At 42.0% G+C, this 13106-nt stretch overlaps 1 protein-coding gene across 3 annotated transcripts in view; it reads right to left on the reverse strand.

Annotated features, from left to right (window-relative positions):
• The window catches only part of gpc5a (glypican 5a), a 185863-nt gene that overhangs the window by 13760 nt on the left and 158997 nt on the right, over positions 1-13106 (reverse strand). The window contains exon 9 of one of the 3 annotated variants that reach the window (XM_061702423.1): positions 11388-11462. The exons of 1 other annotated variant lie outside the window; for it this stretch is intronic. In XM_061702423.1, coding sequence (XP_061558407.1) covers positions 11413-11462 — 50 coding nt within the window. In that variant the 3' untranslated portion in view covers positions 11388-11412. Of the gene's footprint in view, positions 1-11387; positions 11463-11499; positions 11587-13106 lie in introns of those variants that run through there. One more of the 3 variants, XM_061702432.1, reaches the window with a different exon arrangement.

The raw sequence follows: 13106 nt of genomic DNA on the forward strand, positions 1-13106 counted from the left end.
GCACATATAGACACGGACAACCATTCGCACTAACATTCGCACCGTCACTGAGTGGGAACTGAACCCCCGCTGCCCGCACCAAAGTCAGGCAAGTGTACCACTACACCATCAGTGACTCATAGTGTAACAGATTAACCCAAATATTGATAACACCTCTCAGTATGATGTTCTACTGCAGACAACAAATAAAACCATGTTGTCAATTAAAAACTATTCTCAAGAACAGCATTATTCTATCCGTAAAGGCAGATTTGTTGGATCAGGCAGATGAGTTAGTACATCTACAGTAATAAGTGTCTTGTGAGCGTATAATCTTTCACATTTGTTATTAGTATGTGACAACATTCATGAACTACTGCTTTTTTGATGCTGTTTTGTCATGACAGTTTTCTTTGAAGTTTTCTTTTTAAGAGAGCAAGAATGTTGCTTAATATTGGTTTCATCAACTGAGAGTTTGTGCCAAGAACAAAGGCACTGTTCATAGGTTTGTGACTAATATTACATGTTGATATCTTATCACCTATATAATAATACAATATAATACAATATACAATAATAATACAATGATTTGCAAATCTGTTTTGACCTATATTCATTTGAATATACTACAATGACAAGATATTGAATGTTAAAACTAATCCATCCATCCATCAATTTTCTGAGCCGCTTCTCCTCACTAGGGTCGCGGGCGTGCTGGAGCCAATCCCAGCTGTCATCGGGCAGGAGGCGGGGTACACCCTGAACTGGTTGCCAGCCAATCGCAGGGCACATAGAAACAAACAACCATTCGCACTCAGAGTCATGCCTACGGGCAATTTCAAGTCTCCAATTAATGCATGTTTTTGGGATGTGGGAGGAAACCGGAGTGCCCGGAGAAAACCCACGCAGGCACGGGGAGAACATGCAAACTCCACACAGGCAGGGCCGGGGATTGAACCCGGGTCCTCAGAACTGTGAGGCTGACGCTCTAACCAGTCGCCCACCGTGCTGCCAATATTAAACCAGATGACAAAAATTAATCACAAAATCCCACCTCATCATCTGAAACTGCAACATTTAGATTAACATTTGCAAAAAAACATATTTCAATCACTTTTAATCTTCTTTTATTCGAGCACGCACTCAGACACGAAGACATCCCTTGATTCTTCTACCCATAGCGACACGGATTTGTGAAAGCTGTGACAGAGCGGAATGACCTTCTGCTGTTCATGTCTATTTGGCTTTTTGGATGAACTTTTGTGAGGACTAACAAAAAAGGTAGAAAGTGGAGAAAGACGGCTTTGATGTGAGCAGCATGCATCCATCTGATCAGGCCTGTTATGAGTATTTTTGTTTTACTTTGGAGAAAGGAGCTGTGCATTAAACATTCACAAGATTCTCCTTTTGTTAACGCTTTCTGAATTCGTCTGTTACAATATTAATGAAATTGTTTTGATCATGACTTTTATACAGTAACTTGGCAGACATTGCCCCACCCCCTCCCGTTTGTTTTGCTATATGGGAAAAATTTGAATTTTCCATGTGTAGTAGTTGCTCAAAAGTTATTAATAACAAAACTATGTTACATTGGTATATTTGGACAACAATTTAAATCATATTAGAAAATTAGAGCCGGACATTTGAAATCCTTTAGCTGCAAAAGTTAAATTAAATCAGTCAGAAGGCAGACTGCCCTGATTCAAGGTGACTGGTTTAGATGAGTCGTCAAATAACTCTGTGTCTGGTTTAGCTATTGACCTTGTATAACTTTAGGCACTTTATACTTCCTTCGGTTTGCTGTCATTTATGACTTTATGTTTTCTCTAAATTTTAAAATAGTTGATGTCGTTAGCATAAATAATTACAAACCCTAATTCCAATGACATTGGGACGTTGTGTAAAACGTAAATAAAAACAGAATATAATTATTTACAAATCCTTTTCAACCTATGTTCAATTAAATACACTACAAAGACAAGATATTTAATGTTCAAACTGAAAATGTGTTAGTTTAATGAAAGTACATTTATTTTTTTGCAAATATTCTCTAATTTTGAATTAATGCCTGCAAAACATTCCAAAAAGATGGGACAGGGGCAACAAAAGACTGGGAAAGTTAAGGATTGGGTATAAATGGAGCATCCTCGAAAGGCTCAGCAAGGTTGGGTGATTTCAGCACTTTGTGTACAGCTGTGTGAGCAAATAATCCAACAGTTTAAGAAAAAAATTTCTCAATGTCCAATTGGAAGGAATTTGGGGATTTCTTTATCTTCGATTCGTAATAGCATCAAAAGATTCAGAGTTTTGAGAGAAATCGCTTCATGTAAAGTGGCAAGGCCGAAAACCAATATTGAATGCCCATGACCTTCAATCCCTCAGGCAGCACTACATTTAAAACCGGCATCATTGTGTTAAGGATATTGCCACATGGACTCAGGAACACTTCAGAAAAGCATTGTCACTTAACACAATTCGTTGCTACATCTATTAATGCAAGTTAAAACTCTACCATGCAAAGGGAAAAAAAAAACATAACAACAACCACTAACGCCGCTGGCTTCTCTGGGCCCAACCTCATCTGAGATGGACTGACATAAAGTGGAAAAGTGTGCTGTGGTCTGATGAATCCACATTACAAATTGTTTTTTGAAACCATGGACGTTGTGTCCTCCGGGCCAAAGAGGCAAAGGACTATCCTGATTGTTATCAGCGCAAAGAAAGCATCTTTGATGGTATGGGGGTTTGTTAGTGTCCATGGCATGGGTAACTTGCACATCTGCGAAGGCACTAATAATGCTGAAATGTACATACAGGTTTTGGAGCAACATATGCAGCCATCCAAGTAAGGTCTTTTTCAGGGACATCCCTGCTGATTTCACCAATAAAATGCCAAGACACATTCTGCATGTGTTCCAACAGTGTGGCTTTGTAGTAAAATAGTGCGAGTACTTGACTGGCCTGCCATTCCATACCCGTCTTCCATTGAAAATGTGTGGCACATTGTGAAGCGCAAAATACGACAAAGGAGACCCTGGACTGTTGAGCAACTGAAGTTGTACATAAGGTGTGAATGGCAAAGAATTCTACCTACAAAGCTTCAACAATTAGTGTCCTCAGTTCCAAAGTGCTGATTTAGTGTTGTTAAAGGAACACATGTAACACAGTGGTAAACTTGCCCTTGTACCAGCTTTTTCCAGAACACATTGCAGGCATCAAATTAAAAATGAGTAAATATTTTCAAAAATAAATAAATAAATAAATAAATAAAATTGATTAGTTTTAGGCGGTACGGTGGACGACTGGTTAGAGCGTCAGCCTTACAGTTCTGAGGACTGGGGTTCAATCCCCGGCCCCGCCTGTGTGGAGTTTGCATGTTCTCCCCGTGCCTGCGTGGGTTTTCTCCGGGCTCAGAAAATGGATGGATGGATGGTTTAATATTCTGTAAGGGGACTGTTGCCTGAACATAAGTTACTATTTTACTGTAAGACTTCAGTACTATGTAAAATTTCCAACTGCAGTCGAGATGAGATGGTTGGACGCTGGGCTCAGCATGGTGTACCTCAGTCGAGTTGATTCTGCCCATAATAACACATGCAGACAGCAAAACACATTGCAAAAGGTGTTGATAAAAATAATTGAAAAAACAAAAAACCTAATCAAACTCGAGAGCAAAAACATCATGAGATTTTTATGAAAGACCTTGATCACAAATTTGTCAGTCTCATAAATAAAATAAAAACACTTTCATTTGATGGGCAAGGAAATTATTGCTCTTTAGCATGATCACTATCCTACCCAGTTATGATGTAACTCTTTTGAGAAAACAGTTTTCATAATAAAGTTTCTAAATGTATTCTGATCTCTTTCTTATTAACCTTCCATTAACCTTTAATAAACATGGGCGGCTCTGAGGTTTTTTTCCTGGGATCATACAGCAACAGGCATGGCCCAAATTTATCAGACCAGCTGTGGAATTGCTTATGGTTGATTAAGCCACTCATAGCTCCTCTCCATGGTAAGAATGAAGAACTGCCAGAAGCTGCTAGTGAGCCAGGAGGTTAAAAAAATAAAATAAACCAACTGGTGTGTCTACATGTCCTTTTTTACTCAGGTTATTTAAATTAGAAGCAGGAAAGAACTGCATGTATTTAGCTCCCCCAACAGCTGTGAAGTGGAATGTATATTTGTATTGTCGATTGATTCATTAAATTCTGGAATATCGTCCCAAAGAAGGCACAATTTTGTTGGATTAATAAACTATTTTTGGTAACAACCAATTAAATCTCTATCTAACTTCAAGCTAAATGACATGGATGTGACAAAGACACAGTCAAAGGCTAACAAAGTCATGCAATGAGTGTACACTATGAGCTCTATTTTTTGTGACTGGCGTAAATTCGACACGACGCGAAGGCAGGTTAGGCACAATGTTGGTAATTTCGTGGACCACCGCACATCAGCACATTTAAAAGAGGGATGTCTGCGCTGCTGTGGGCGTGACCGCAGCCAACTTCAATATTGTCCAAAGCAGCTCCTCTCATTTCATTTAAATGCGGACATGGAGACATCTCTGTGCCGAAGAGGACGACGCTTAATCACAGCGATACGTGCATTATCACTGCTCTTTGTCAGTGTGGCATCAGACTATGTGAGCAGGTATGCACGGAGGGTAATATACTTAAAGATTCATAGAAAAAAAGTCACACATCTCTGGAGTCATTCTTGAAATTATTTTCAAATCCTCCCTCTGTGAAAACAAATCAGGATTTGAATTTGCTTGCTTATCTTGACATAGCAAGGCAACCACTCTAAGGACATCCTTCACTTACAAGCACCTCAAAACCCTAAGTACACATAAATAGCAGGTGTTTAAAAAAGGTTGATTCTCGGTCTGAATCTCACCACACTTAGAATACATTGAAATGTTTTAAAATGGTAATTAGGCATAAGGGAAGAACAGAGTGTGTTTGTGCATGTACACGTGTCTGTCCCAAAACGACGTCAGTCTAATGGCTTAACCCATTCCTGAAGCTCAATCTGGTTCTCCCAGTAGTTGATTAACTTCGTGATCCATTAAGTGGCTTCTCCCCTCAGTAAGGATATATTACCCTCCAGCCTTTCCTCTCAGGATTAGGACAATCCCTTCGACATCATCAAAGGGACTCCAAGGTGAATAGGGCTGCTGACTTTCTATAAAATGTCTGTGAAGAGACGGTAGATCAGCATCTACTTCAATGAATGCCAGTAGCCAAATATATAAAGTATTATGGGTCTACTTTAAAGGATACACTATATCTAGCAGTAAGGCTAGAAGGAAGGACTACAACTAACAATAAATAATTCTCAACATGTCTTCCTCGTTTAAATTACACTTTTCTCTGGACGTTTACTTGTGCCATACAATATTTTCAGAATCTCTTCCCTTACAACCCCCATTTGTTTTAGAAATGCACTTCTGATCTGATAAAATTTTTCTTGACATTATTTTAGGATATATTTGTATTTTTCAACATATTTATTCTTGTGGCGGCACGGTGGACGACTGGTGAGCACATCTGTCTCACAGTTCTGAGGACTGGGGTTCAAATCCCGTGGAGTGTGTGGAGTTTGAAAGTTCTCCCAATGCCTGCGTGGGTTTTCTCCGGGCACTCCGGTTTCCTCCCACATCCAAAAAACATGCATGAATTGGAGACTAAATTGCCTGTAGGTGTGAAGCGGCTCCCAAAATGGATGCATGGATGGATGGTGTGAATGAGAGTGCGAATGTTTGTTTGTTTCTATGTGCCCTGCGATTGGCTGGCGACCAGTTCAGGGTGTACCCCGCCTCCCGCCCGAAGATAGCTGGGATAGTTTCCAGCACGCCCGCGACCCTAGTGAGGATAAGCGGAACGGAAGATGGATGGATGGATTGATGCATGGATTTATTTTTGTATCGCAGCTGTCCCCAACCTTTTTTGTGCCACAGACAGGTTTCCTGTTAAAATATATTTTGACTAGGAATGGGTACCTTTCACATTTGAACCGGTACGCAACGATTTATTATGTATTATGATAACTAATGCAAGTTAAAAAGCAAAGCTTTTCACTCTGCACATATGTAATACAGTACAACATATCATTGTAGGGACTGCTGGCAAGCTGCTATGCCTCCTCCGCTGTTTTTGCTATTTTCTACCTAGTTTTAACGATTTACTAAAGATTTTCTTACATAAATCGTCTTTTCCTTTCCGCTTGTCCCGTTAGGGGTAGCCATAGCGCATCATCCTTTTCCATGTAAGCCTACCTCATGCATTCTCCTCTCTAACACCAACTGCCCTTATGTCTTTCCTCACTACATTTATCAACATTCTCTTTAGTCTTCCTCTAGCTCTCTTGCCTGGCAACTCCATCCTGTTCATCTTTCTACTTTTATACTCGCTCTCTGTCCTCTGGATGTGTCCAAACCATTCAAGTATGCTCTCTCTAACTTTGTCTCCAAAACATGAGCTCATTTCTAATCCTATCCAACCTGGTCACTCCTACAGAGAACCTCAATATCTTCATTTCTGCCACCTCTCGCTCTGCTTCCTGTTGTCTCTTCAGTGCCACTGTCTCTAATACGTACATCATTGCTGGCCTCACCAGTGTCTTCTAAACTTTGAACTTTGAAAAAACTTTATTGGCCAACAGATAGTTACAGTACTGCACAGCAATACAAGGCTAAAAATAAACTAGTTTTTTGATTCATACGCGACGAAGACGTGGAGTTAAATGTCTTGTGCGGAGCCGATCGATGACGTCATTGATCGGATCGGCGACTTATGACATGAAAGCCAATCAGCCGATCAGCATAAAATGCTAATTATCGGCCAATACCGATAACGGCGATCAGATTGGTTTAAAGTCTAATTTCCACACCCTTGTAGCATACGCCCTATGCAATACTGCAACAAATGTTATAACACATGACGCATGTTGTATCCTACGTCTTTGATGAATAAAGTTGTTTTCCGTGCAATAATGCACGTAATAGTTTGGCGATGAAGATGGAGCTTCACTTTGCACCACTGCCCTTGTTCCTCTCAGCCAGTATAGTCATACCACTGCTGCCGGTTTGAATCTTTCCCCAACTGCCACTTTGTTAAGTTCAGTCTCTCTGTGTGGCCAGCTAGTTCCCAGATCTATCAATCCGTGTCTATAGAGTAAATTGTGGATATGGAATTCCTGAAAGTATGAGTGCAAATTTTAAAAAGATACAAATGAAGAAATAACAATTGGAAGCTCTATCGGCCAGCGTTTACAGTTCTAAATCATACCAGTGAAAAAGGATTAGAGTTGAGACAGTTAAATCAAAGCCACCCGCCCTTAAAGCACCAAGAGGGCATCTCTTACAAAGCAAACTCAAATAAAACAGCATTTAGCTGCAACACAACCACAACTCATTGACAACAGGATTAACACAACTGCTATAAATAATGTGTGTATCCATCCATCCATTTTCTTTACCGCTTATCCTCACTCGGGTCACGGGCTGCTGGAGCCTATCCCAGCTATCTTCGGGTGGGAGGCGGGGTACACCCTGAACTGGTCGCCAGCCAATCGCAGGGCACATAGAAACAAACAACCATTCGCACTCACATTCACACTTACGGGCAATTTAGAGTCTTCAATCAACCTACCACGCATGTTTTTGGGATGTGGAAGGAAATCGGAGTGCCCAGAGAAAACCCACCAAGGCACAGGGAGAATATGCAAACCCCACACTGGCGGGGCCGGGATTTGAACCCCGGTCTTCTGAACTGTGAGGCAGATGTGCTAACCAGGTTTCCACTGTGCCGCTTGTGTGTATTCAGTAATTGCCAAATGGAAGAATAGCTGTAGGAGCAATCCCTCATGATACTTTATGGCATTTACTTGTCAGCTCTGTGGACAACTATGGCTGATGTTGCCGAACTCGGGATGTTTTGAACCTCAGCACAAATACAGTAAAATGTACGTTCAAATATATATCCGAATATATACTGTGTACCCTTAAGTGTTGTTGTTTTTTCTTATCACGTTTTACGTCAAGTATACTGATGGAGTTCAGGTTTAATGCAGGCAATTTTATGACAGTTTATAGCATCCAACATGTGTTGGGGTTAGTGGTACTGAGCATCGTCCATTTGTTATTCATAATTGTTGTTATGTTCTGTGATTTAGTGTTTTGCTGTTATTCCTGCTGTGGTTAATAGTCTGATAAACAAAGTTCCACGCTACCAGTAAGAATGTTTTATATCTGTTATTGATAATAATTTAATGGACAATTCAAAACAACAAACATTTTGTCAATAGTGATATTATAATGTATTGTATGTGACTGGTGGAGGGAGATAAAATTGCACAGACACGACATAATATGAGTCTTGACCTGGGAGCTGGAACTGCACATTGTACTACTGATCAAAGCTGAAGAATTTGTGACACGTGTACAGATTGGGAAGGCACCTTTAACTTTTGAGTCCTGGGAAATGCCTGTCTCTCACCTATGGTCACGAGCAGTGGGTCGAAAGAACAAGCTCACGGATACAAGCGGCCAAAATGAGTTTCATCCAGAGGGTGTTGGGCTCTCCCTTAGAGATAGGGTGAGAAGCTCGGTCATTCGGGAGGGACTCAGAGTCGAGCCTCTGCTCCTCTGCATCAAGAGGAGCCAGATGAGGTGCCCCGCGCATCTGGTTAGGATGCCCCCTGGACGCTTCCCTGGTGAGGTGTTCCAGGCACATTCCACTGGAAGGAGGCCCTGTGGACGACTCAGGACACGTTGGAGAGGCTATGTCTCCTGGCTGGCCAGGGAATGCTTCGGCATTCCCCCGGAAGAGCTGGACGAAGTGGCTGGGGAGAGGGAAGTCTGGGCTTTCCTGCATAAGCTGCTGCCCCCATGACCCGATCCCAGATAAGCGGAAGAAAATGGATAGATGGTTGGGAAATGTGCAAATAGTTAACTTTGACTCAAACAATGATCCTATTTTCTACAATTGACATATTTATTAATATAACTGAGTAGCATCTAGCACTATTAATTTCACTAAAACCTCATCTCAATCAGCACAACAATGCCATGTTTTGATCCATGCCCTTAATTGAAATCAAGTCAGAAATTCCAGTGTCAGGACCACGATGACTTGGCTGAACTGTGCTGCAAATGATAAGAAACTGCAAGGCCACCACCTTCATTTTAACTTTACTTTAATATTCCCAGAGAAGGTGTGAATGTGCCATGAAATAAGGTATGGAAGCTGGGCCAATTGATATTTAATTAATGCCAGGTCTGACTGGAGGGCCCAGGCTCATCTGCTGCATGTCTCATCCAATATGGATGATTTACAAGCGGGTTTCTCGCCACATCAAACCTTCCACGCGATACAGCGCAAAGATGTCTAGTAGATTAGGCTATACAAAAAGCTTGCGCAGGGAGCAACAAGTCTGGAGGAACTTTGTTCATTTATATATATATATATATATATAGCAATATATAAACTGACAAATGTTCACTAAAATTACTTGAAACTGACCAAAGTAATAATAATTGTGGGCCAACAGAATCATTTGAAAACAAACCAATGAAAAAAAAAAATGGAAAAAAATTATGGTACCCGAAAGGGTAACATGGGTCCCCCTTCCCATGGGCTCACCACCTGTGGGAGGGGCCATAGGGGTCGGGTGCAGTGCGAGCTGGCGGTGGCCGAAGGCGGAGACCTTGGCGATCCGATCCCCGGCCACTGAAGCTGGCTCTCGGGACATGGAATGTCACCTTTCTAGCAGGGAAGGAGCCCAAGGTGGTGTGTGAGGTCGAGAAGTTCCGACTAAATATAGTCAGACTCACCTCCACACACAGCTTGGGCTCTGGTACCAGTCATCTTGAGAGGAGTTGGACTCTCTTCCACTCTGGAGTTGCCCACGGTGAGAGGCGCCGAGCAAGTGTGGCTATACTTATTGCTCGGCGCCTGTATGTTGGGGTTCACCCTGGTGGACGAGAGGATAGTCTCCCTCCGCCTTCGGTTGGAGGGACGGGTCCTGACTGTTGTTTGTGCCTATGCACCAAACAGCAGTTCCGGGGGAGCCGGGGACATAGAGTCCGAGTGGACCATGTTCCGCGCCTTCATTGCTGAGGCGGCCGCCTGTGTATAGTGGGGATGGGGCGCTGCTGACCTCGACACGGGATGTTGTGAGTCGGTGGGGAGAATACTTCGAAGACCTCCTCAATTCCACCGACACGCATTCCCATGAGGAAGCAGAGTCTGGGTTCTCTGAGGCGGGCTCTCCTATCTCTGGGTTTGAGATCACCGAGCTGGTTAAAAAGCTCTTCGGGGGCAAGGCCCCGGTGGTGGATGAGATTCGCCTAGAGTTCCTAAAGGCTCTGGATGTCCTGGTTTACACGCCTCTACAACATCGCGTGGACATTGGGGACAGTGCCTCTGGACTGGTGGACTGGTCCCCATTTTTAAGAAGGGGGACCGGAGGGTGTGTTCCAACTACAGGGGGATCACACTCCTCAGCCTCCCTGGTAAGGTCTATTCAGGGGTGCTGGAGAGGAGGGTAGTTGAATCTCAGATCCAGGAGGAGCAGTGTGGTTTTCGTCCTGGCCGTGAAACAGTGGACCAGCTCTACACCCTCGGCAGGGTCCTCGAGGGTGCATGGGAGTTTGCCCAACCAGTCTACATGTGTTTTGTGGACTTGGAGAAGGGGTTCAACCGTGTCCCTCGGGGAGTCCTGTGGGGGGTGCTTCGGGAGTACGGGGTACCGAAAACTGACTGATTTAAATGAACTTTCTGCCAAGTTGAGTGGTCAAATATTTAGTCAGAATCATGACAAAATCGTGTTGGCTACAAAAAGTTTCTGGTCAAGGTTAAACTTGATCAGTCAGATTTAACTAATATTAGTGGGGATCTATGCATATTTGATCGTGTGTATTAGAAAAAATTCTATAAGAATTCAAACTTGTAGACCGATTTTTTTAATACTCATTGTATAATCATTCCATTAAGGATAAAATACGGTTCAAATCAATCCTTTGAAAGCCTAAAATTAATATCACATTCATTTCTATCATGACTGTATGTAAATTTATCAACACAAAGATGCAAATAATAACATAACAAAACAGACAAAAACATGCAGGGGAAAAAAGACAAATTTTACCCTTCAGTCTCTTTACGCTAATAATACAATTAGAAACTTGATGGAGAAAGGAGCAAACCAACAAAGCCAAATAAAATCAAGAAGCCTAACAGTCTAACAGTATATTTTTACTCTTGTTTTTATTTCCCAAAGAGGACATTTCATTCTGACTTGAAGGATGATATGGTATAATTTGTGGATCGAGGTTACAGGGGTCATCTGTCTATACCCCGACATGTGTTACATAAAATACAAAGTAAGTGCCTTACTTTTCTCAGGAGTCCACAGTAGTGCCTAGCTGTGTGTTATGATGATACTGTAGATCTCCCCACCAAACGTTGAACCTCCAGTGAACACAGGTTCCACTCAAAATAAAGACATGTTCATACAAGTGATAAAAGCAATAAAGTCTGGCTCAATCAACACAGTAGGCTCGGTCCAATTGAACAGAGGCCTATTTGAAGTGACCTGAGGAGAAGAAGATGACAGCTCTAAAAGAGCCCCTTCCATCAATTTTTTTAATTGTATTTTTATAATCTTTCATGATGTCCTTTTATAGAGTTTGCAAGATAATTTGGGTTGGAAATGCCCAAAATGTTTTTTTTCAAGTTGGTCTTTTAAGCGTGGCATTTGAGACAGACAGACTTCTCATTTATATGCAACGTGTAAATAACCTTTGCCCTGACTGGATTGCTCATTTTTCCCAAGCTTGGCTCTGATTCGTCCTTATCACAGCATCTGCTGGCATCTAGAAGCTTGGGGCGGCCAAGCGTTGCATTACACAACGTTGCATTCTTCAATGTCTTATTATCATTGTGAAGCACAATTCAGATATTGTTTGCCCACTAATAGGGAATGTGAAACGCGTACGTGGGTGAAAATTAAAAGAGAAGGGTTTATTTTGAGGTTATGCTTGTCATCCACTCCCACTTTAAATTGAACCTGCAGCAATGATCATCGCTGGCGACAATGAATCGAAGCTTCGCTATTCCATCCACTGTTACATAATCAATTATGAATATAGTCAAGCATTGTTGTAAAACACAACAAATGTATACTTTATAGACTGTATTTGTATGGCTTAAAACCCGGAAATGCCGTGTTCCCATTCAGCTGAGTTGACTGGGTGGGTACCAACCACAAACACGATACTGTCTGTGATTCCAGATCCACCCGTTTTGCAGGCCTTATGCCATTTATTGCCTTTTGCATTAAATCGACAAACCGCATCGACGTCAACCTTAAACCATGTCACAGACTAATTTTTAACTATATTTACCATAAAACACTGGCAAAAAAAAATATTCTGATGGAAGGGGACCTTAGATGCATATCGTACATAGCAAATGTTGCTGACGACTAACATCAGTTTTAGATGCACACATATAGTAAAACATTTTCATTCATATTCTACAGCGTAGGCAATGGCCAATCAATGATGCAACAGATTAGTGACAGAAATGGGAGAACCTATTTGACTCTGCCTCACAGTCAAAATGACTCTTTACCAATTTCCCACCAGGCCTCAGTGACAAGCCTCTGGTTGGCAAGTGTGATAATAGATGGTTCTAATGGTCCAGCCTAGACCACACATTAGGAATCAGATCGATTCTCAGCATTGCACACAGGAAGTCCAGCAAGCAATCAATTCCAGGCTAATGTGAGTAGAAGTATGTTGAATGACAGTATTGCCGATCAATAACTATTCATTTTCAGTGATCATATTTGCACAAATATGATACTGATTGGCGGCACGGTGGCCGAGTGGTTAGAGCATCAGCCTCACAGTTCTGAGGACCCGGGTTCAATCCCCGGCCTCGCCTGTGTGGAGTTTGCATGTTCTCCCCTTGCCTGCGTGGGTTTTCTCCAGGCACTCCGGTTTCCTCCCACATCCCAAAAACATGCATTAATTGGAGACTCTAAATTGCCCGTAGGCATGACTGTGAGTGTGAATGGTTGTTTGTTTCTATGTGCCCTGCGATTGGCTG

This window comes from Phycodurus eques, chromosome 2, assembly GCF_024500275.1.
Source record: "Phycodurus eques isolate BA_2022a chromosome 2, UOR_Pequ_1.1, whole genome shotgun sequence".
In the NCBI taxonomy this organism is placed as follows: Eukaryota; Metazoa; Chordata; class Actinopteri; order Syngnathiformes; family Syngnathidae; genus Phycodurus; species Phycodurus eques.